This window comes from Sorex araneus, chromosome 2, assembly GCF_027595985.1.
Source record: "Sorex araneus isolate mSorAra2 chromosome 2, mSorAra2.pri, whole genome shotgun sequence".
Lineage (NCBI taxonomy): Eukaryota > Metazoa > Chordata > Mammalia > Eulipotyphla > Soricidae > Sorex > Sorex araneus.
In genome coordinates, this window is record NC_073303.1 from 159,430,200 (window position 1) to 159,456,145 (window position 25,946).

General features: G+C 38.5%; 1 protein-coding gene across 1 annotated transcript in view; it reads left to right on the forward strand.

Moving 5' to 3' along the window:
- The first annotated feature begins 320 nt into the window (after window positions 1-320).
- Window positions 321-25,946, forward strand: part of ABI3BP (ABI family member 3 binding protein) — a 235,619-nt gene continuing 209,993 nt past the window's right edge. The window contains exon 1 of the mRNA XM_055127020.1: window positions 321-472. Within this exon, the coding sequence (XP_054982995.1) occupies window positions 373-472 (100 nt within the window). The 5' untranslated portion in view covers window positions 321-372. The remainder of the gene's footprint in view (window positions 473-25,946) is intronic.

Here is a 25,946-nt window from a genome sequence, read left to right on the forward strand (position 1 = left end):
AACTCCAGTTTGTCAAATCTTCAGAATTGTCTGAATAACTTTCTCATTCACAAATCTAAATTGATCCTCAATTAATTTTTCTTTCACAGACGGAAGAGACAGTTACAACTTAGCAGAGGGAAACGTGATGATATGTTATGGTTTTGCTATGTGCTTTTTTTTTTCTTTTGGTGTGTGTGTGTGAGTGTGTGTGTGTGTGTGAGTGTGTGTGTGTGTGTGTGTGTGTGTGAAAGGGTGTGACGTCATTCTGTCTCCACCCCCTGTGAGTAAGCCCACGGCACAGCTCAGTGCAGCCGCCCGCCTCTGTCACGGGAAGACAGTCCACTTAAATGCAGCTCCAGGGTTGTGGGGCACCCACAGGCATCACTGCCCATGCGAGGTGGCAAATGCAACATGCTCTCCGGCTTGGGGTGTCTACTTCTCTGTGGAAGTATTGCACTAGTCCTGGGAAATGCACAGAAATTGCCAAAAGGCAAGTAGCTTTGCTTTTTTTGTGTTTTCAAATGATTTTGCAGATATGTTTTTTAAATGTTGATATAAAATGTGATCTGCTTTGCCATATGGGGGATTAGAGTTGATCTGTGTAGAGTTCAAGTTCAAATGTTTGAAGGAGTTGGTTTTTCCCCCCCCTCTGTTATTTTCATTTTACTCAGAGCTCTCGATTACAAAAAAAAATGGATATGAATATATTATTTGGTTTAGCAGAAGTCCACGGTAGCTTGAATGGTATCATTTCAAGTCATGGTATTGATGATTGAATCCTGTAAGTGGGCATTATAGTCTGTTAAGAGTTTCAGGGTGTTTTTAATTCCGTCCTCAGAGACTAAACTAGTACTAGCTTCAATGTTGAAACTACTTCTGAAACCTTGACTCTAGTATAAATCGCATACGTACTGAAACCTCTTCAGTATAAACGCATACATACCTGCTGATTTGGAGGCTGCGGGATTTTTGGCAGAGCACAGCAGAAGAGGGGCAGGTGCTTATTTGCACACACTTCATGTACAGCAGAGTTTGGAAGAGAAGCTTAATTTATGGGCGGGACACTCCCCCTTTTCCTAGCTAAATTACTTTCACTTTAGTGTTATATTTTTTGTTTCAAATGCCATTAGGAGAAAAGGAATACTTCTATATTTAGACCTGAGAAACAATCTCTTGGGTCCGTCAGCACCAATGCAAGAAACATAAATGCTACACGGATTTTTCTTGTTCCTTGCAGAGGCACTTTTCTAAACTAACTCCAGGTCTGCAAAGACTTTTTTTGGCTGCAGACTGCTGCAGTCAGCAGGATTATGAAAAACAGGCTAGAACTTAACCATGCAGTTATGATGGAAAATATTTAAGGTAATATAGAGCCACGAGCTTGTTGGAAACCTGATGTGCATACAGAGTCAAAAAGTCTTTAAGACTCAGAATATCTCAAAGGCTCTTCCTAGGTTCTTGGATCATCTGGTCCCATGTGAAAACTCTTCATTGCGTGTTAAGGAAAACTTGAATCCAAAACATGAGGGCTGAAGGATTTGACTCTTTGGTAGATCTCATGATGCTGTAGAGACTTATAACAATTTGAAGAGTCTATATAAACCTTTTCTGCTCCGATCAATAATTATGCAAAGAAAAGCATGAGATCTTCTTTTATTAAGAATTTTGTCCCATGGTATAATAGAATGATGATGTCTGTGGATCATTTTAAGCCTCAAACGTTCAGAATTAATTGTTCTTCCTGCTGAAATACTCAGCAAGGAAACAATTTGAGGAAAGTCTGGGACTTTTCTAAGCCTCCATACTTGCAGATGTTTTTATTTTTACCTTGTATTCACTGTGTAGAGATGATAACCATAATTTTGTTGCTACAAAGTTCTGCAAATTCCATGTGCTTTAATTATTGTGTTGCAATCACTGGCACAAGTCTCTTGACACAATTCTTTATTTGTTATAGCACACAAAAAAATTTAGATGCCAATAAAAGGTCACAAAACTTTTTTAGTTCTTTTGTATGATGTAAATTATTTGGCTTAGAATCTTTTATAATTAAAAATATTTTGGAAAACTATATCAAAATACAATGATAAAAGTGAGTGGCAAGTCTCCTAGTGTCTCTAACACTGTTCTCTCCACCCTCACCCGATCAACACTCATGGAAGTTATTGAGGATATTTCTTTGATCTATTCACCTCTATCAAACTATATTTTGGAATAGATATAATATTCTTCAAAAAGAGGTGGGGCAAACATATTCTTTCTATTGATAACTTGGGAAATTATGCTTAGTCTGTCTAGGGAATGACAGCAGACCTTAGAATATTGTAAATTCTGAAAATATTTCCAGTGAAGAAAACTACAACTTTAAAAACAAATTATTTCACAAACTCATTTGACTAAAAATTATTTTTTTTCTAGTGGGAGAACTATGATATCTTTTCAGGAGCTTGTGAGTCTCAGAATGTATTTGGAGAAGTATCAAGCTAAGCAAGAAAAAAAGGAGAGAAATAGTTTTCCCCTCTCATTCTACTTCAGGGTTAGTTAAGTATCAATTGTGATTTAAGAAGAGGGCACAATTTCAAGCTTTAGAAATGACACTAATGATCACCTCATCGGATGGCTCCCAGATCTTTAGATTTATGGAACTGCTAGGCATGTATTTTTAACATCAAGTTTCTATTACAGAGGGTATAGCTGAACATGGCCTTTATTCTTTTTTTAAAAAATATTTTATTAGTGAGTCACCTTGAGGTACAGTTACAGACTTACAAACTTTTGTGCTTGTGTTTCAGTCATACAATGATCAAGTACCCATCCCTCCACCAGTGCCCATTCTCCACCACCAATGATTCCAGAATCTCTCCCACTACCCCACCCTGTCCTGTCCACCCCACCCAGTCCCCTCCACCCTACCCCGCCTCTGTGGCAGGGCATTCCCTTTTGCTCGCTCTCTCTCTTTTCGAGTGTTGTGGTTTGCAATAAAGTATTAAGTGGCCATCATGTTCAGTCTATAGTCTACTTTCAGCCCGCATCTCCCATCCTGAGTGGGCCTTTATTCTTAGCATTCACAAAAGCTAAGTATTTTTAAAATCACATTTGTAATATAAATTTATACCAATGGCTTTGTTATTTCTATCATTTCATCACAGACTAATAAAAGTTTATCACAAGTCAGCAATTGGGAACTCCTGACCTAGCTTACCCATTTATTTTGCAAATGAAGAAGGGCAAAGGCAAACACTGTAACTGTTACATTTATCAGAAAGATAGGTCTAAGGATTTTTTCCTGTAGAGTATGTATGATCTTAAGACTTTTTCCTTCATAAGTGAGTGTTGTATGAGTTTTACCTTTCCCTTCAATTAAGTTATTTCTTGTAAATGTCTTAAACATCATCTTGTCACTTTCCACAAGAATATATCTACTACATCTAAATGTTTTATATATCATTGTATCACTTTCATCCCATTGCTCATCGATTTGCTTGAGCGGTCACCAGTAACACCTCCATTTTGAGGCTTTTTATTACTGTACAAAAGTATATTCATAACTACATCTATAGTGGAGATATAGGAAAAGGAAAAGTAAGTTACTTTTTGAAATAAGAAAAATCATTAATTTCACGTCTTAGGTCAATCTGTATACTTTGTTTGAAAAGAATCAAATTTTGGCATAATCTTTCTGGCTTTTGAAAACCTTAGAGTCAAATTAGAGAATATTATAAATAGACTTCACCTGTTAAGATTTTTGTTGGCAAAGCATTTAGTGTACACCTCAGTTTCCTCATCTATAAAATGGAAATAGTGATAAATATCTTCTAGTAATCTAGGAATAAGATGAGATGCAAAACTTTAGGTACAGGCCGTGACATAGCCCACATAGCAAGTAAATCTGAATTGATCAGCAAAAGTGACTCAATGTATTAAATTATTTTAAATTTATTGGTGGTCTTATGATCAAGTTGCCAGCCAGCCAAATTGCTTCTCAGGGAGCAATTTTCTCCGAGAATAGTTGGCAAAGGAGCCTCCAGGAACAGAGAGGATTTATTAAGCCATTTTCTCTTCTCCTCGGTGTGGAAAGCTGCACCTTTGCCTCAGGATCCGATTTTCTGTGGGGAGGTTCTGATTAAAGCCTGGGGGAGATGCAGGAGTCTCTTCTGGAGAAGGTGTATCAGGAAGAGAACTGAAGCTTCACACACAGGCCCTGGAGGAGAATTGCCACATTGTTTTACACCTTTGGAATCTTACCTCTTGGAGTCTGTATTCTTTCCACCATAGGATTTTTCTTTTTCTTGGCGAGAGGGCTAACATAAAAACCACAGAGAATAATTTCTAGTGAAGGGAGCCAAGGAAAGCTTATAATGGGACACTAGGGGCTTGACACACCTCTCTGGAGAAACTCCTGAGTAGGAAAGATTGTAATCAGCAAGCAGGCCAAGGCTGCTATTGTAGGCAAGGCTATCAGGATCCTCAGGCACAGGTGAGAAAAAACCACAGAAAAACTTCTAAGATACAAAGGCAAGCAGATGGCCTGGGGTCAGGAGGCACCTTGGTGTGGCTCTAGGCTTGTGAGAAAGAAGGAGCTTCCTGGCCTGAGGTTCTTACCTGACTCTGTCCACAGTCTCACTTGGAGGACTGACATATGACAATATGACATACGACATATGACAGGGGCATATGGCAATAATAGAATAATGCGCATTCATGGTTATTAGCACTGACATCATAGCTGACATTCTTTGAGCTCATGTTACCTGTGACTAAACATTTTTTAAATAAAAAAATACTTAAAATGTTTAGAGACAAGTATTTTATAATGGAAAAATCTAAAACACTCTGAAAAGCAGATATTCCTTTTATGCTCTTATTGCAAGGGGAGAAAATCATCCCACAAAATGCTAAAGTGATTTGTCCAAGCTCATTTGGCAAGAGGCAAAAGACCATACTCTTGATTTCTATGTATTATCAGTTTCCTGCTGTGGGTAAAGATAGGTCATTTCATTGAAATAACAAATTATATTACACAATAATGCAGGGCTCTGAGGCTGGGTGGATACTACTGAGCATTTGTGTTCAGAGAGCCAGCCAGTTGAAAGAAAAGGCAGCGATGTTGCGGTGTTTATTGGAACAGCTATGATCATCTAATTTGGGTGAAACACACGGCTTTGAAAACAACCAGGACAACTTAGACTGTAGGGATTAAGAGATACTAACGTTAGGGCACCCGAGCAGAGGCTGGAGTGATAAAAAAAAAAAATTGGGGTAGGAGGAGAATGGCTGAGAGGTGTAGGTTCCCCCAAATCAGTAGCTAGCTGCAAAGTGAGACCCCAGGTGGTCTCCTGGGACCAGAGCTCAGTGGGTGTTAAGTACTCAGAGGGGAAGCCAAGACTGAGAAGTCCACACAGGATGCAACTGCATCTTCCAGGTCTCTGTCTGCCCCGACTCCCCAAGATTTATTGCAAAGAGGAAACACTATATTGTCTTTGGAAAGGACCGTGGCCTCCATCGTGCTCTATAAACTTTCCCGGCCACTCACCTGGGGTCTGGCTCTCGCTTTCCATGGAGCCCTTCCAACTGCAGTCTGACAAAACAAGAATGTGTCATTCCAACGGCCCAGTCTATTTTCTGAAAGGGGAACTGAGACTTGCACGGGGCCGGGGAGGTAGGAAAGGGGCTTAGGGTCTCTTCCATTTTAGGGCAGAGAGTTTTGGGGGTGCAGAGGGGAGTGAATAAAAGCCTGGTGGGGAAGGTTTTGTTTTTGAGTATAAAGTAAGTATGTGCTGGTGGGACTGTATTTGATAGTATGTTGAAAAAAAAAATGAATCTATTGCTAAAAGAAAATAAAAGTTTCTTAGTATCTTTTATAGCTCTAAAATTTCTGGGCAGATTTGTCTGTTTACTCAAGTATTATTTAGTGAGTATCTACTAGGTAAAGCTAAATGAGGCTGTGTTCTGCTATAAAAGAAACAAAGAAACATATTAGGAATGTAAAAGCAGATTGAAGGGGACACATATTGAAGGGGACTGAAGGAACAGATTGTGGGTAGGGTGCTTGCCTTATAGACGCAACCACCTGGGTCTTGACCCCTGGCACCCAAGCCCGACCAGAAGTAATCCTCGAGTGCAGAGTCAGGAGTCAGTTCTGAGCACACTGGGTATGCACCCATCTCCAGGGTCCCCTCTCCCAAGACCCCCAAATAAAACAAAAGTAGATTAAATGGAAATTTTTTTTATACAAACACTGCAATGTTCATCCCAAAAATGGTTCCCCTAGGGGCTCCAGAGAGATAGCACAGGAATTAAGGTGCTTGCCTTGCATGCAGCTAACCCCGTTCAATCACTAGCATCTTATGGCCCCCTGGCACCAGCAAATGTGACCCTAAGACTGCCCAGAACTCTGGAGTGGCCTGAATAATCCCAGCAAAACAGGATCTAAATGGCTCTCCCAGGCCAGGCTGACTCACCAGGAGGTGCTCCCAGGCTTCTTGAGCACTGTGTAGGAATAAGCACCCCCCAATAATAAAAAGGTTCCCTGAGCTAATATATTTCACTATTTCAATGTATTCACTGTCACTGTATCACTGTCATCCCGTTGCTCATTGATTTGCTTGAGTGGGCACCAGTAAGTGTCCATTGTAAGATTTATTGTTACTTTTTTTGGCATATCGAATATGCCACGGGTAGCTTGCCAGGCTCTGTCGTGCAGGCAGGATACTCTTGGTAGCTTGCTGGGCTCTCTGAGGGGCGGAGGAATCGAACCCGGGTCGGTGTGTGCAAGGCAAACGCCCTACCCAATGTGCTATCGCTCCAGCCCTTTAATGTATTATAGAAAAGATAACAGAATTATTTTTATTGACTAGTGTAAGTTAGCAGATTTGCCTAAGTTGAAAAGTGAGCTATCTAACCAGGGAGGGCCATTCAGGTGATGTGACCAGCCATTCTATCTGGGTCACTCAGAAATATTCCCCATTCATCTGTTCCCTGATTTGCAATTTGTAAGTGTAGCATAGATATAAAAATAATAGGGAATCCTGAAAGTAAGTAGGTGAGTTAAATAAAAGTGTTCCAGGAATAAATATAGAACTAAGCCGGATAAGGTAATGTGAAAAATAACTAGAATATTATTTTATAATATAAAAATAAATAGTGACAAATCTTCAGCTTAGGTAATTAGTAACCTTGAAATCAGCTTTGTAAGAAGTGTTAAAGGGGCTTTTTCAAAGGACAGGACAAACATTGCTACATATTAGATTATCCAAAATTTAACAGCTTAAAGTAATACATGTCTATTATTTCACAGATGCTGTGAGGTAGAAATCTGGTTCTGATTAGGCTCATTCTATCCTTTAAGTTCTATTATGGGCTGGAGCGATAGCACAGCGGGTAGGGCGTTTGCCTTGCACACGGCTGACCCGTGTTCGATTCCTCCGCCCCATTCAGAGAACCCGGCAAGCTACCAAGAGTATCGCGCCCACATGGCAAGCTATCCGTGGCGTATTGGATATGCCAAAAACAGTAACAATAAGTCTCTCAATGAGAGACGTTACTGGTGCCCGCTCGAGCAAGTAAATGAGCAACGGGATGACAGTGACAGTGACCTTAGGTCTACCAGTAACAAAATAGTCAATGGCTGCTTAGTCTCACATCTTAAAAGTGACCTGTAGTGGAGCTATGAATACAGGGATTCCAACTCTGGGTATGTACTTCTTTGAATGTTAGTACCTTCTCCACTCTCCACAGAATTCGGTCTTCAGTGACAGATACCCAGAAAAAATACTGATTTCTCTTTGTATATGATTGTTTTTGTTATTAGGAAATCCTGGGAATTGAGATAAATATCTAAATAGTGCAAAGACTCAAAAATTCAGCATTTAACATGGACCTCATCTTCCATACACAAGAGTCCAGTCAATTCCAATCCTAATTTCCTCATTGTCCATCAGGTGCAGCTGATTCCATGCTGCACTTGAAGTATGAAAAGTCACTGTCACTGTCACTGTCATCCCATTGCTCATCGATTTGTTCGAGCGGGCACCAGTAAGTGTCCATTGTAAGATTTATTGTTACTTTTTTTGGCATATCGAATATGCCACAGGTAGCTTGCCAGGCTCTGTCGTGCAGGCAGGATACTCTTGGTAGCTTGCTGGGCTCTCTGAGAGGGGCGGAGGAATCGAACCCGGGTCGGTGTGTGCAAGGCGAATGCCCTACTGCTGTGCTATCACTCCAGCCCCATGAAAAGTAAACTTCCTTAAATAGAAACCCTTTCACTATAAACCCAGATAACACCATCTCTTAAGTAAAAAAGAAAGCATGAGACAAAATAAAAGTTTTCTCTAGCATAATATGAATGTTATACAACTTATGAAGTTGTTGTTGGTACAGTTCCTATATACATGTGATTTTTTAGGCACCAGTCTGTGGCCTTTTCCGGTAAGTGGAGGAATTACTACAAAGTCAATTTCAATTTGTGTTAGCAGGAAGAGAGTATACTTCTAGTAGAGGATATTGTGGGATTACTGAATAATTCGTGAAAGGAGCTTCTTTGCATATCTTGATTGTTATTTATAAAATAATTCCTCCATGTTTTAGGAATCAAAAAATAAAATTAGGTTGAACACATAATCTCTTAACATGACACCAAGAATATGATAGAATGTCGAAAACCAGACTACTATATAGATGTTTTCTTTAGTTTACTGTCTTTTTGTGTTGGGATGGTCTCAAACGTCCAGGAAATACATAAAAAGAATAAAAAACTTAAGTGTTTCAGGGGATATTGGATGAGTTATATGTATGTACAGTAAAACTAAACTAGAATTCACTCATTATGTTGGGCTAAAGTGAAAGCACAGTGGGTAGAGCATTCACCGACCTGGGTTCGATTCCTCCACCCCTCTGGGAGAGACAGGCAAGCTACTGAGAATATCTCTTCCTCACGGTAGAGCCTGGCAAGCTACCCATGGCATATTCGATATGCCAAAAACAGTAACAACAAGTCTCAAGATGGAGACGTTACTGGTGTCTGCTCCAGCAAATCGATGAGCAGATGAGCAACGGATGACAGTGTGACAGTGACTCATTATGTTAATTACTTAACATAATGTTATATGTTAGTTTGGCTTCCTTGCAAAGAACTACACCCTACCCCATACTGAGATTTTTTATTATGTCTTGTAGGTTTCCCTCATTTAAGAAACCTAACGTATCATCCATATTAGTATAACAAAACTTTGGGAGACTTACTAGTAATTTTTAGGCCCTCTTGGTAGAGCTTACTATCAAATCAACTCATTTTCCCCTTTGGAATTCTGAGAAGTAGGTAGAAAATGCTTTTCCCTCAAAGAATATTTTACAATCAGGAATCACATACCTCATCTTTATGCATTAAAAAACCCAGACCAAATCTATCGTTCTTAGCACCTCTATCTAAATTAAGTTTAGAGAAAATTTGAGGACTCACTAAAATCTCAGCTATGATATAGAAATCAGTATTTTCCTCTTTTAAAATGTTTACCTACAAATACATTTGTTTTAATTGTTTAAATTCTCACTGCAAATTAGAATAACTGAATTTTTTTTTAAAAAAAATCCACATTTTGCCTTTCTACACACAATTATAATGAAATCAGTTGGGGTAAAAGTTTTAAAAATATTTCCACTGTGGTCAGCATGGCATAGTTGTGAAGCACAGATACACATTTTTAAAGATATCTCATGTGTATGCGCAAGATAAATACCTTGGAAAAATGCAGAATAAAATGTAAACGTTCCAGTAATTAGGTAACTACTTACATTTTAATTTCTACCATTTTAAAGGCTTTTTAAATTTGATGCTTATCTAAGGATTTTAAGCCATTCTATGAAAAAAAAGTCAGACTTCCTTCTCAGGCTATGTACAAATATTTAAAATTAAAATTAAGATTCATTTTTGATGCTACAAAATATTCATCTCTTAAAAAACATTCTGAAACTAGTTGTGAAAAATGAGTGTTGAAAATGACTTAATACTTATTCATTCATCCTTCAGCTCCATATAAAAAATCATCATATTAGAATTATGAAAATGTACATGTCATTTTCTGCTTTCATAGAGTCTGAGGCAGTTGTATTTAAGATTGTTGGCCTCACAAAAATCATTATCCTTTACATGCAACCGTTGGTGTCTTAATTATTTGTGGGGGGCCCTAAGTGATCTTAGAGACTGCTACTGGTGATACTAGGGCTGACTTGGTCAGGCGGTTTAATGCTTGGTCCTGTGATGTGGTGTTACTTAGGTCCGAAGTGCTGGAAGCAAGTAGGACTACCCCAGTACTCCTGTCATTCAGGATCCAGGGTTTGAACCTGTTACATGTCACCATGCACCCCAACCTCTGGGAAGTCTACCAATATCCTTATTTTAATCCTTTCTTCTTATTTGACAACCAAAATTTATAGGAATGAAACCTATTATATTGTCATGCACTCAAACACATACATCATAAACACATGAAATAGAAACAAATTCATGTAATATGTTAAGGAAAGTAGGGGACAGAGAGATAGGAAAGGGGTTAAGACACTTACATTACATGTAACTGATCCCAGTTCAATTCCTAGCAGATGTGGTCTCCCAAACATTGCTGGGTTTGGACCCATGAGAATCTCTAGGTGTGACAGAAGAGACCCCAAGGATCACACCTATGACCCAGGTAATACTTAGTAGCACAGGGCTGATGCAACACTGCACCCTGGGGCCTTTGTGGTGAACTGCTGCTGGCGCAGTCAGCTGAGAATCCCCAGAAATAGCCCCTGGGCCTCTTGAGCCCTTGTGAGCCTTCCCACCTTACCCCACACCAAACAAAACCAAAGCTCTGTGTGGTACCAGTTGATGAAAGTTATAGGTGTTTAAGCAAACATTGAATGTCCCCATTGAGAAGGACAAGGTGAGGACCAGAGTGAGAGTATAGTGGGTAGGGCGCTTGCCTTGCATGAAGCCAAGATTTGATCATCAGCATCCCATATGTTCCCCTTGGACCTCCAGGAGTGTTTCTTGAGCACAGAACTAGGAATAACCTCTGACTAGTACTGGGTGTGGACCAACATTTTTTAAAAAAAGACAAGATTATTAAATTACCTTTGGAAATGACTCCATAATTGTGCACAGTTTAGTAAATGTTTGCCTGGTCCTAATTTTTTTTGTTTTTGGTGAGGGTCATTTCTCAGCTGACATGTAATACTTTGAAATGTGTTTTACTGTGCCACCTGAGTGGAGAATGAACCTTGGCTAGGATGCACTGCAGAAGGGTTTGGCTTCTGACGGGATGTCAAGATGGGATTTCAGAGTTCCTCTGATTTTTTTTTTGGGGGGGGGTGTTAGCTAATAAGAAAAAAATTTGGCTTTTCCAGGACCCTCCTGAGGTCCACTATGCACATATGTGTGTGGGAGTTGGAGTGACCTAGCAGGCCTCCTTTCTCTGAGAGCACAGGGTTCTGTCATTGAAGGAGGAGTCTGGGCCAGCTGCCAAGGGCATGCTGCCAGAGAAACCTGGAATTCAGTTCTGTTACAGATATGCCATCAGGGGCTGCAGGACAGAGTCTTCTTCCATTCTCCCAGATGGAGCGAAAGCTCCAGTTGCCAGAAAATTCAGAAGGTTTCAGATGATCTGAAGAGCAGCTCTCCCTTCCCTTGGCTCATCCTCCTCAAACTCCCTGTTGAGTCTGGTGTCAGTCAAAGAGCAGTTGTCCCAGTTATGAATCTTTTCCCTAGCATTAGAAGGAAAGAGATGTTGACCATGGTCTGTAATTTAATACTGTTGGAAAGATAACTGTTATTGAAAATAGCAGTAGGTGCTGGAGAGTCTACTCTGGGAGTAAATGCACGCCTGGCTAGGTCTGGCCACTCTGAATACCAGATTTGAAGATTTTCTCTGATTAAAAAAAAAGAAAGAAAGAAAAAGAAGAAGAATGAAATAGTATTTTATCTCCTTTTCAACTTCTGCTAATAATGTTAGGGTAATTTTAATGGATCTTTTGGCAGTAAGTTTGTAACTTCGGAGAGCATATGAAACAGCATTTCTGAGAACTCTTTACTCATGGAGTAAATTAGAGGAAAATCTAGATACTTTACTGGACACAGCTAGAAAAGATGCTGAGCTGAAAACACCATTAGTGGATGTCAGAGTTTTCTTTTTTTAATTTTCAGCGGCCTCCTAAGAGGTGCTCAGGGATTCTCAGTCAACCAGGCCAGTGGTTCAAGGCAAGAGCCCGAAGACGCAGTGCTGCTTCGGTCCTTTGGTGCGGCCACGATTACCAAGGGTACCCCGGCTGCCTCTAGGACTTGCAGGGCTGGGCCAGGCAATGTTTGGGTGGTTGTCAGAGTCTTGTGTGTCAGCCACACAATGAACAGGAACTGTGTGGAGGAGCGCCTGCACGCTGCACACGTTCATTCAAAACTGCTTCTTGTCATCAGTGTCCCACTCTTGTTCCTGTGTCCTTCTTTCCTTGGCAGCCGCCAGAAGGCCCAGCTCGGAGCATAGTTCTACCTTTTAGTGTGGAAGACTGAAGTGTATCAGTGGTCCTTGGTTATTCTTTTCCTTCCTGTGTCCTTAGTATGTTGTTACATGTGATTTGACTTCTCTTTGGACTCCTGCACCATCTGGTTGATTTGCTCACTGAGCTCATCTTTCAGGTCCATCACCTGATGAGACTACTTTTCCTCCCCTCCTCTTCTCTAACCCTCCTTTCCCTTCAGCTTCCTCTTCTTCCTCCTCCTCTTCTAATCTCTTAAACTCTCTCTCTCCTTCTCTCACTCTCTCACACTCTCTCCCCTCTTTCCCCTTTCTCTATCCCTCTGTCTCCCCCTCCTTCTTCATCTCTCTCCTCTGTTCCTCTTCCTTTAGCACCTTAAAATCCCTTAGAAGATTTTTCTGGCTTCCACCCCCAGTTTTTCCTGCTGGTCATTTTGGCGATTCTCACTTCACAGCTGACGTTTCATCTGTTTGGATGCAATAAGAATCATCCCTTTGGAAGACAATGTGAACTCTCTGTTTTTTTGTTTTTTCTTTTAAGGCTGGAGTGGGTGTTTCTCTGTCATGCTAAATGTTCCGCTTGATTGAAAATAGAGTTTCCCACTTACTTACTTATAAGTCAGCTTGCAATAAGCACAAGTTTATGTTTATCTGGTAAACTCTGTACCTATCAAATTGAGCAAGTCATGGTTTGATAGTCACGTCATAATTCATTTTAAAGTGGCTTTAAAGTCATCAAGTTTTGTGAAGTATGGTAACAACATGCACATGATAAAAGCCAGATATTATAGTAATATACATGAAGTAACTTTTCTATTTGTTCCTGGGTTCTTGTTCCATTGTAGAAATCAGATTATATATGACACTATATATAATGCATAACATAATATGTTGTATACCATATTATATCATAATATGTGCAAAATACTGTAATATATAATATATTATAATATTTTTATATGTATATTTTGTAGCACCATACCTGGCTGTGCTCAGGGATTACTCCTGATTCTGTGCTCAGGTATAACTCCACTGCTGGTGTTGCTTGGGAAATCATATGTGGTGCTGGTGATTGAACCTATGTATGTAAGGCATTGCCTTACCCATTGTACTATCTCTCTAACCCTAGGATTTTGGTATTTCAAAGAACCTGTTGAGATATTTGTGCTTTCCAGTGACTCAATGAGTTGTATCTTAAATTTAAATGGAATGTTTCTCTTCATTTGACTGGTAGTCAGCACTACTATGAAACCAAGTTTCTGGTAACGTGCCCCCATGAAATATAATCTTACTGACAACTGGATCAGGGTTGGCAGGTATTTGACACCATTTCCACATGCCAGTCTCCTTCTCTCACTGTTTTTCTAACTCAAATTTTCTTGAATAACAAGTGATTCCCAACTTTTTATCTCTTTTTTTATACTCACTTTGCCCTTCCCATTTTCATGTGCTTAGAAGATCTATATCATCTATTGATTTTTTTAGTTATTTTTGACTTTTATACCTTTCCACCATGACTATAGTGATTAGCAAAAAGTAAACATATTCACTCCTATACACATATGTGTACACAAATATGTATATATGCACACCTGGATTTGTTATTGCATTGATAATCTTAGAAATACAAATAAAATTAACATCAAATATATGAAAATCCTGAAAGTGGATTAAACATGGTGTGATGCTCCACTGAGTTTTGATTGATCTATATACAATTATTACTCTGGTTTATATAGAACAATCTAGTTGAAAAACTCTTTATAAAGTCTTTCACTGAAAGTGATTTTTTTTAATCATTTGGGAAATAGTAACTCCCATTATTTTATACTCTAGGTTTGTAAAAATTCCTTTTCCATATGCTTTTACAGGAAGACCATTTTCATAATTTTTGCCAACCTGTCACTGCTTTTTCTAATACTTCTAGGTTGATTTTGCAGCTGTTTACAAGAAAAATCTTAAGTTTTATAATAACTTAAATTTGTCAGCTGAATTGTATTATATAACACTTGCATTTAATCGGCCATTTAATCGAAGCATCTGTTTTCACTTATGTTAGAAAATTAAGACAACAAGTATTTACTGTAGTGTTTTCCAAAGTCATCATAACCCATGGCTCATATGTCATTTGTAAGGTTTTGTGGTGTCCCAGAAACATCCCTTTCAAACATTCTTTTTCATAGTTAGAGGTTCATAGGCCACAAAGGGACCACAGATGTTAACACTAAATAAACTTCCTGTAAATTATGTTATCAAATAATTTAAAAGACATTAAAGGACAAACACTAGCAGAGTCAAGATACTTTTAGGGATATTTCTTTCTAGGGACTTTGTGTGTGTGTTTGTGTGTGTGTGTGTGTGTGTGTGTGTGTGTGTGTTAGGAAGAGAAATATGTGCCAGTTTTTTTTTTTTTGCATTTAAATTCTCTCTCCCACATATCCTCCTTTCCTTATGGAACTTAAATCCCACATCCATCTGCAAAATCTGAATGTGAAAGATGATGAGTAGGGAATAGAAAAAGAAACTTAGGCAGTTTTCAATAAGGTGGTGGGTGATTCTAGAGCTGCTCTTCATTTGGAAACCCATGAACATAATGAATGTTATAAGTATATAGAACTTTACTTTCCTATTTCAGCCATTATCTCCTCCACTAAAACTATACTCATACCAGATTCTGATTTAGTAGGTCTGGTAATCATCTTCATGTTAAGTAACTATCTTTAATGAATATTGCATTTATTGTTAGTGAAAGAATAATCTTGATCTTTTCATGCAGTGAGTGCTAAACATTAAAGTACTAATTCAAGGAAAACAGGAGAAATTTATTTAAATTACCATTATTTTATAAATCTGGAGAAGCTGTGCTTTTGATTGTTAATATGATACAGATATGTTAAAAATAAATTTTTCTTGAGCTAATGAGAGCCCTAAATCTTAGGATAATTTTTTTTCAGCCTTTGGACTTAAAACCATCTTTCTTTTTTAAAAAAATGTTATTGAATCACCATGAGATACAGTTACAACGCTTTCATGTTTTAGTTTCAGTCATAAAATGATCAAACACCTATCCCTCAACCAGTGTACATTTTCCACTACCAATGTCCCCAGTATTCTCCCTTCCCTCCCCATCCAATCCCTTCCCCTGCTCCTATGGCAGATAATTTCCCCCATAATCTATACTTTGGGGCATTATGGTTTGCAATACAGATAGATACTGAGAGGCCATCATGTTTGGTCCTTTATCTACTTTTATCACACATCTTCCATCTCAAACCATCATTGACTTAGTAATCCCTTCTCTTATTCAGCTGCCTTCTTCCTCAGCTGATGAGGCAGGCTTCCGACCATGGAGCAATATTCTTGGCCCTTGTGTCTACTGTCCTTGGGTATCAGTCTCATATTAAGATATTTCATATTCACAAATGAGTGCAATCATTCTATATCTGCCCTCTCTTTTTGACTCATTTCACTTAGCATGATATTCTCCATGACCATCCACTTATAAGCAAATTTCATGACTTCATCTTTCCTAACAGCTGCATAGTATTCCATTGTGTAGATGTACCAAAGTTTCTTTCACCACTTGTGTGTTCTTGGGCACTCAAAAACCATCTTTCTTCTTAGCTAGCTGGAGCTCTAAGCAGTATTCACCATTAACTCAACATTATTTGAGGATAAAGAATGTTTAAAACTAGGGTTGAAGTAGTTATGTGACATAATGAGATACTAATGATTCATTCCATTTGTATATATACATGTTAAATTTAATGCCTAAAATTATCCTGAGCATCTGATATATATTTAACTCATACTCAAGAAAGTCCATTATAAAATGTGAGCAATACACTCACAGGGTCAATCAAGTTAAATACAACTCTAAAAACTAAAGATAAATTTGATAATTCATGCAAAAGTTATCATTTTGATGTCTGTGCCTTTGGGTAGCATTGGATAACAACTTAATATTGTGCATTAGTTTTGACATTTGCATTTGGTAGTCAGATGAACATTTTGTATGTATAGTTTTCAGGTTGAAATAATGTTTCTTAGTTCAGGGAGTCCATCAAACCCTTTAACTTGTGTATAAAGAAGTGCACTTGCAATTATGCGCATTTTTGAAAAGTATTGATAAATATCTAGAGATATTGATTAGAAGGAGAATAAATATCTGTATATACAAACACCTTGTGCTGATTGAGAATTAGAATGACCAAATGAATGTGTGAAAGGACTACTATATGATGAAATAGGCAGAAAGGATATTAGTTGATCATTGAAAAACTCTCAAATTTCATAAATTGATGTAGAGTCACAATTTATTATATGTAATTGTTTTTTCACTGTATTACTGTTATCCCATTGTTCATCGATTTGTTTGAGTGGGCACCAGTAACAACTCCATTCATCCCTGTTGTGTGCTAGTGTAGCCTGATGACATATTGGGGGCTCTTTCAGGGTCAGGGGAATGAGGACCATCATTGTTATTGTTTTTGGCATATCGAATACACCATGAGAAGCTTGCCAGGCTCTGCCGTGAGGGCAGGATACTCTCGGTAGCTTGCTGGGCTCTTCAAGAGGGATGGAGGAATCGAACCCAGGTCGGCCACATGCAAGGCAAACACCCTATCCTCTGTGCTATCACTCCAGTCCAATGAGAAATATAGATAAACTTATTTATTGCCTTTGGAAATGTAGTACTGCCTGTAGGCAAAAATAAATGGAAATAAAATCTGAATTAAAATTCTTTTCTAAGAAAACAAAAAATCTGCATACAAATACTGATTAGGAAAATACATGAGTAAATAGTGCTTCAAAGTTATTATAGAAAATGTCTGCTATTTTAGAGCAGCTTAGAAACCATGTTTTATAAGGCTCTATATAGTCGTGCTTTTTAAGAGGCATTTTGAGGTCTAGACTTAGCCACCATTCAAGGTCTCTTTTGTTCCTGTAATCATAGGAAAGTTGATCTGTACATTATCCTATGACCAAGATTCATATCAAAATCCACCATATAGCTAACCCATATTCTGAAATTTTTCTGAGTAACAAATGAGACAAACATGCATCAGGATGAGTTCTCATCCCCTTAATCTTAGTTCTCACCTCATTTTGAAATTCTTAATATGTGGGGTTTTGGGGAGGGTGGGGGTGGTCAGGGGTGGATAATGAGCATTTCCTTTACCTAAATCAAAATATAAGGTAAATATGAAAGTATCTTTGAATATATGGCATGTTTGTATATTAAATCTCAGAACATTAAAAATGCTTACCTTATTAGTGCTTTCAGTTGAGCTCATTTGCTCTCTTCAAAAATGCCAATGTTATAATAAATTGAATGCAAAGAAAAAAGCAGACATCATGGTTGCTATATCATATTGAAAAAAATATGTTGCAAATCATTAAATTGGGTGAGCAGTTGTCATCCAGTTGGTCAGTTCCTTGGCCATTAGTACCTTAGTTAATTGACTAATACAGGGCATAGAGTCACAAGAACTCTTTATGCCTAATCTCTCCTTCCGGATCAAAATTCAGCCTACATCTTGTGGTCTTTTTGTTTTATTTTTTAAGCAGCATGTTTCATCATTTAGGAATCACATAGTCTCTTGTTTTCAGACATAGTTGAGGAATCATAAACTTGAGCTTCCCAGAACATTTGATCATAGCTGCCAGGAAAGGGCTCTCTTAGCAGGAATAGCTTCTCATTTCTTATCACTCCTTTCCCCCTCTACCGATTCACCTGATGAATCAAGCAAAACATGTAGACTTTATTTGTGAAGGATAGTTTAGGCAAAGAAAAAGGTCAAGGCAGGCAAAATCTGAATCAGATCTGAGACCAGCATCCAAACAGGCAGTATCCACTTAAAAAGTTCCAGCTGCGACTAACAATCCTTTTCCCCACTCTCTTGAGATGTGGGGAACCCCATCTCCTCCAAAGCCCTGAGTGGGTGGGTGGAGGATCACTCCCAAGTGACTTTGCTACTCAGAGTCATTCATTAGAAGTAGAGTGTATTGCTTTTAGGTTTAATTTCATCATTTAATAAAAGTTTTGTTATTTTACTGCAATGTAATAAAACATGGGATTAACTTAGAATGCTTACAGACTTTAAGTAACTTCCAAATGCAAACATTTTTTACTTTCTCAACCTTGTTTCTAAGAAAAAATAATTATAACAATGATCCTTAACAAAGTTCCTCTTCCTCTTACTGCTCTCTCTCTCTCTCTTTCTCTCTCTCTCTCTCTCTCTCTCTCTCTCTCTCTCTCTCTCTCTCTCTCTCTCTCTCTCTCTCTCTCTCTCTCTCTCTCTGAGCACGTTTCATCATTTAGGAATCACATAGTCTCTTGTTTTCAGACGTAGTTGAGGAACCATGAACTTGAACTTCCCAGAACATTTGATCATAGTTGCCAAGAAAGGGCTCTTTTAGCAGGAATAGCTGCTCATTTCTTATCAGTACTTTTTTCCTCTACAAATTCACCTGATGAATCAAGCAAAACATGTAGACTCTATTTGTGAGAGATATTTTCAGTGAAGAAAAAAAGATCAGGGCAGGCAAAACCTGAATCAGAACTTAGACCATCATCCAAACAGGTTATATCCCCATATATATCACTGCATCACTGTACCGCTGTCATCCTGTTGCTCATTGATTTTCTGGAGCGGGCGCCAGTAACGTCTCTATTTGTCCCTGTCACGTTTAGGGTCAGGGGAATGAGGACCATTATTGTTACTGCTTTTGGCATATCCAATATGCCAAAGGCACAGTGGCAATTTTGGGGTATCAGGAAGCCTAAAGGCACCATCAGGCTGCTGATGCACTCACCCCGCAGGTACAGGTTGGCCTGTTGGTGGCATCATACCCCCAATATTAGAATTTTAATACCTGTATAAATTCACACAACCATTGCTACAACCAGGATACAGTATCGTTACATTACCCCCAAAACATTTTGTGGTGTCTGTAAAGTCACACTTCTCATATAGCACCAACACTTTGATAGCACAGCGGGTAGGGTGTTTGCCTTGCATGTGGCCAACCCTGGTTTGATTCTTCCATCCCTTTTGGAGAGCTGGCAAGCTATCAAGAGCATCCCACCTGAGCAGAAGAGCTTGGCAAGCTACCCGTGTCAAAAACAGTAATAAGTCTACAATGGAGATGTTACTGGTGCCTACTCGAGCAAATTGATGAACAATGAGACGACACTGCTTCAGTGCTACTATATAGATTATATATTTTCTATATAGGGCAGAATCTTCTACCCCCGTGCCAGGCTGTCTTCACTGGGGCCCCTTGGAGGGGGGCAGGTTGAGTTTTCCTCCCCATCCCAAGCAGACCCAAGCAGCCAACAGCCACAGCCATGCTCAAGGCCACTCTCCACATGCTTGAACGAGCCTCACGCATGAAGGAACAGCAGAGGAACCCACATGCAGGACCCATGAAGATCTCCAAGACTGCTCGGATCAGGACTGGGCCTCCTCCCCCCAGATCCCCTGTTTTCCAGTAGCATGGCAGTCACACCCACAAACTGCCCCTGGTGCCATGTAATCTCATCAATGGCCAAGATCCAGAGACTATAAAACAAAGCTCCCACAAGAAAGCTGTGCAGAATCTCACATGGCAGAGTTTGGCAAGCTACCCGTGGCATATTCAATATTCAATGTGGCCCTATATATTGAATATATATATATATATCACTATACTGAAACTGATGAACTTCTTTTCAAACAGGAGAGGTACTTTGCCTAGACTTTAAAAATAACATGACTGTTGTCTTTTTGAAAGAGGGGGACTCAAACAGCATTTTGGATGAGTTTGACTGAAGAGTCCCCTCCTCTTTGTACTGGTTTTGTTATTCTGTGCTGCAAACTAAAACTAAATGTAACGTTTAAAAACCTTATTTTTATCTAACTAGTAAAAACTCTGCAGTTAAAGTTGAAACTTACAAAACAATCTTCTGCCTGAATATAAAAGATACCTATTTATTCTATGCTTAATTATTTTATAAAAACAAATACATTTAAAGTATTCTTCTGTTTTAATATGTAAAACATTTCCATCAACTCAGAAAAATTCATTATGTTCCTTTATAGTCAACCTTGTCCCCCAGCCCTAACTTGTCTATTTTTGTCCCTGTAGCCTCCCCCTTTCCAGAATGTCCTATAATAGAAGCATTTGCCATATATATTCCTTTGTCTTTTTGCACTTATGCTGATTTTGTGATAACTGTTTATGTCTGTTACAAGCAGTTCTATTCATTGGTTGAATAAATTTAATTATATGACTATACCACAACATTTTTTCATTGAGTTTAGCATCACCAATGTATTCATGTTCTTCCCCAAAGACCATAACACCCTTCATTTTCAACCCCTCTCACCTGATTCAGTTGTGTGGATCATTCTTCTGTTGTGCTGCATTTGCCCTGTTGTTGCTATCTTGCTGTGTATCATTACACATCACCATACGAGTGACATCATCCTGTATCTACCTCTCTTATTTCTGACTGACTTTACTGAGCATGATATCCTCCAGTTACATCCATGTTGTTGAAAATAGTGTGGTATCATTCTTTCTTAGAGCTTCATAGTATTCTATTATGTATATACCACAACTTCTTGACCCATTCATGCTCGGTTGTGCATTTGGGTTATTTTTATCATGTGGTTAAATAGATTTAATGCAATATCAATTAAAATTCCAGTGAAATTTTCAAAGACATGTAACAAATTATACTGAAATTTGTATGGAACCACAAAAATTCCGAATAACCAAAGTGATCCCAAATGAAAAAACAGAAGGTGGGAGTCATTGCATTTCCTAACTTTATACTACAAAATTATAATAAAATTGTATGTTACTGGAATAAAGACAGATCTTCAGACTCATGGAACAGAGTTGAGAGTTTTGAGTTAAACACCCAAATTTATGTAGGGCTTATCTATGGCAAATGAGTTAAGTATATATATGAAGTAGAGCAAAGAAAAGTTTTTCAACAGATAGTGCTGGGGAAACTAAATAGTCACAAACATATACAAAGCAAACTGAAATTGGATTAAAGATCTCAGCATTATATCAGAACCATAAAATACATTGAACAAAACATTGACAGAACTCTCCAGAATACTAACTATAGAGGAGTCATCAGTGAGAGGACAACACAAAAATGGGACTACTGCAAATTTAAAAGGTTCTGCAATGGTGAAAGAAACTCAACCTATAGTTAGAGTACACCATGCTAAATGGGATAAAACATTTGTACACACCAAAGAAGCAGATATTGATATCCAAGATTTATTAAGCACACAATTTAGCAACCCCAAATCCAGTGACCCTATTCATAAATGGAGAGAGATTAACACTTTCCCAAAGATGATAAATGGATGACCAAGAGGCATATGAAGAATTGCTCATCATCACTCATATTTAGGGAAATATAAATCAAAACAAAGTTGAAATACCATCTCACACCACTGAGAATGATACATATCAAAAAACTTAGAGGGGCCAGATGATAATACAGTGGGTAGGGCATTTGCCTTGCACGCGACTGACCTGGATTGGATCCCAGGCATCCCATATGTCCCCTGAGTGCCAAGAGTAACTCCGGAACATTGCAGATTTAACCAAAAAAGACAATAACAGCAAAAAAGGCTTAAAAGGAACACTCGTGCAGTATTCATTGGATGGTTAATATTGTCTATGGAAAGCATTATGAAGATCTCTCAAAAAGCCACAAATATTACTATCATATAATCTAGCAAAACCACTTTTTTCATCTGTCACCAAAACACAAAAGCATTAATTTGAAAGGATGTGTGCACACCAATGCGTATACCATAAATTTTCAACTCAGTTATTGATTAATAGAACTTAGAGAGCTTCAATTTGAGAAATTATTAATAATGACATGATAAACATTTTCTATAGGTCTTTGACTTATTATTTTGTTTGTTTTGGAGCACATCTGGCAGTGTTCAGGGGACCATATGTGGTTCTGGAGATTAAAGTGTTGGCTGCATGCAAGGCAAGTGCCTTAACCCACCTGTACTATCTCTCTGGATCATAGGCCATTGCGTGAACTTGCATTTTCATTTCTATTCGGTATATACCTAGGAGAAGGCTAGATGTATAGTGTATATTTTGCCTTACAAGAAGTCCCAAACTGTTTACAAAGTAGTTCTAACCCCTTTCAACCCCAAGTTTTTGGGCCATGTTGGCAGTGCTCAAAGCTTACTTCAGTAACTTTGGGGTTACTTCTGGCAGTGTTTAGGGGACCATCTATAGTGCCAGGGATCGAACTTGGGCTGGCAGCATGAAAGGTAAGTGTCTTAACCAGCCTCTCTGCCTGCTTATAGCACTTGTTATGGCAAACTGAGTTTTCAATTGTCCCACATCTTTGTTGGAACTTGGTATTGTTAGTATTTAGGGATTATTTTGGGGGTTTTGTTTATTTCTTCAGTTTTAAGTGTTTTAAAAAGAATGAGTCTGGTGAGTTTTGAATCTCATTCTCCTACTATTTAGAGATTTCCGCACATTTGTTTGGCTTCTTTCTTCAAGATAACATGAGATCATTGTCCTTAGAAACCACAATCTTTTCTAAAAGGTAATAGGTAAATGAATCTACTGAGACTTACACTGATTTTTTATCATTTCTATTGAGATACTGGAATTTTGAGTATTGCTAATTATATTTTTCATATGTGATCTATGCATTCCTCATTCCAACACCAGACCTTTCACAAGGGTACCACAAGTGTACCAGTTTCTCTCTACCACCTGCTCACTATCTTGGATTAGATGTGTTATTATTTTAACTCATGGAGCTTACTGGGCTTCTTCGTTTGCTGTGCTTCTGCTGTGCTGAGACTGATTCTTTGTTGACAGCCACCCTGAGAGTCTCTAGGGGATTAGGTTGGGAGTTCCTCTTACCCTTCCCTACCTGTCTTCACCGAGTGACAGGTGATACAAGTTTGAGGTGTAATGAGTGGAGCTGTTGTGGTTCAGGAGATGTGGAGATAAACCTTCTGAGAAGGCAGAGTCAATCCAAACTATTTTTTATTAGATAACTATGGAAAATTTTCTCATTTTCCTGGCATTGAGGTAAATTTCAATAAAATTTAGCCTTCCTCCCCTATCATATATATATTCATGAGTCAATATCCCAAACATTAAAATTAAACAATCTAAATTAAGCGGCCACAGTAGGTTGTTTTATTTTTGTCTCTTTCTGCTTCAAGGGTAATATAAGCCTGCTTGAAACACTTTCACAGAGATCTTTGAAAAATAGTGTTCTGGTTAGAACCATTAAGCAATTTTGGTATCCCAGGTAGTACAGCGGCTGGAGCAATAGCACAGCGGGTAGAGCATTTGCCTTGCATGTGGCCAACCCTGGTTTGATTCCTCCATCCCTCTCAGAGAGCCTGGCAAGCTTCCGAGAGTATCTTGCCCGCATGGCGGAGCCTGGCAAGCTACTTCTGGCATATGCCAAAAACAGTAAAAATAAGTCTCACAAGGAGATGTTACTGGTGCCTGCTCGAGTAAATTGATGAACAACGGGACAACAGTGCTATAGTGCTACATGTAATACAGAAAGGAACACCTTAGGAATGGCAGCTATTAATCTGTGTCTGATTGGAGGAAGGAAGTATGAGAAAGTAAACTGATCACCGGATTTGGAAATAAAGCACGTTATTTATAGTCTTTACTCTGCTGCCAACTGGGTGGGTGACCTTGGAGGAAAATATTTAGTCTTCCTGGTCCTTAATTTTCTTAGACATAAAGCATAGGGCATAGTACAGTTGATTCTAACAACTTGAAATAGTTTTATTCTATAAAGTCCCTGCAAAACCAGATTAGCAATTATTGAGCCATCACTTCTAGAATACAGGTTCAGTTCCTGCAACCCTCTCTTCATAACATTTTTGTCAAGCGATTATTTCATATTTGTTGACTTGTTTCCACTAGCTTGATAGCTACCAACAGTGCATCATGTCTGAACCTAGTTTCTCTAACATGTATTTTCTCAGAGCCCTCTTCCAGTTACATCCACAAGACAGTACCTCAGCACTACACTTGGGAGTTATTCATTTTTTTGTTTCCAAAGTATGCCAAAAACAGTAACAACAAGTCTTACAGTGAGATGTTACTGGTGCCCGCTCGAGAAAATCGATGAACAACGGGACGACAGTGCTACAGTGCTGCAGTTTATTTTATTAAAGCACCATAATTTACAAAATTGTTCATAGTTGTGATTTAGGGGTTTAGTTATAAAATGTTCCATCACTGTTTTCTCTGCAAGTGTCAGTTTCCAGTTTCTCCACCAGAATTCCCAGCTTCCCTGTCCTACCTCTCTTCCCCTATAGAGAACCCCCCTTCTGCACCACCCACTCACACTTCAGTCTGCTCTCTTAACAGGAACCTTTTAAAGTTTGGTTATTAAAGTTTGAGTCTCATGACTTTGATGCTGTTGATTCTGTGAGTTGGATATTTAGCTCAATCATTCCCTAACACCACCTGTGTACCTTGACCTTTGCACCCATTGCTTCTCATATGTATCTTTCCCCAACCTCCCACCACTTGCTATCTTTATTTCTCCTATCCTATACTTTGGGACCGAGGATGATCTGGGCATTCCACCCTTAATTCATTGCATTTCTTAATCCAGTTACTCTAAATACCACAGGTGACATCATCTTGTATTTATCCTCTTTCTTCTGGCTTGCTCTATATAACATGATATCTTCTAGTTCTATCCATGTTGCAGCAAATGTCATGATTTCATCATTCCTTATAGCTGTATAGTATTCCTTTGTGTATATATATGTGTATATATATATGTAATATGTCTCTCTCTATATATAGACTACATCTTTATGACCCACTGATCTGTTGCTTGGATATCTAGGTTGATTCTAAATGTTAGGCTATTTGAGTTCTGCATTGAATAATGGTGTGCCTATGTACTTTTGAATGAAACTTTTTCTGTCCTGGGGTAAATGCCTAGAAGTGAATTGCTAAGTTTACTGAGAACCCACCATAACTATTTTCCATAGGAGTTGAACCAGAGAGTTACTTTTAAACAGTGAAATCAATCACAATATGAAAAAAAGTAAAAATCCTGTCATTCAACACTCCATGCCAAATACACTTGTTTATAGCCTAAAAGCTGAAACTGGGAGGCAGAATAACATCATGTTTTACCATCACTGAGAATGTATAATATTGAACAGCCTCAATTTTTTTCACCCTATGCATGTTCACAAATGATCACCCAAAGTGTTGAAAGTATTGGCGATTACAAATAAATTTTAACAAGTAAGGAAATTTATGAATAATGAAAAAAGAATTGCTAATAGTAAGAACTGATGGACACAGAAGGAATAGCAGAGTGGGTAGAGCATTTGCCTTGCACTCAGCTGACCTGGGTTTTATCCCTGGCATTCCATATGATCTCAAGTATTTCCT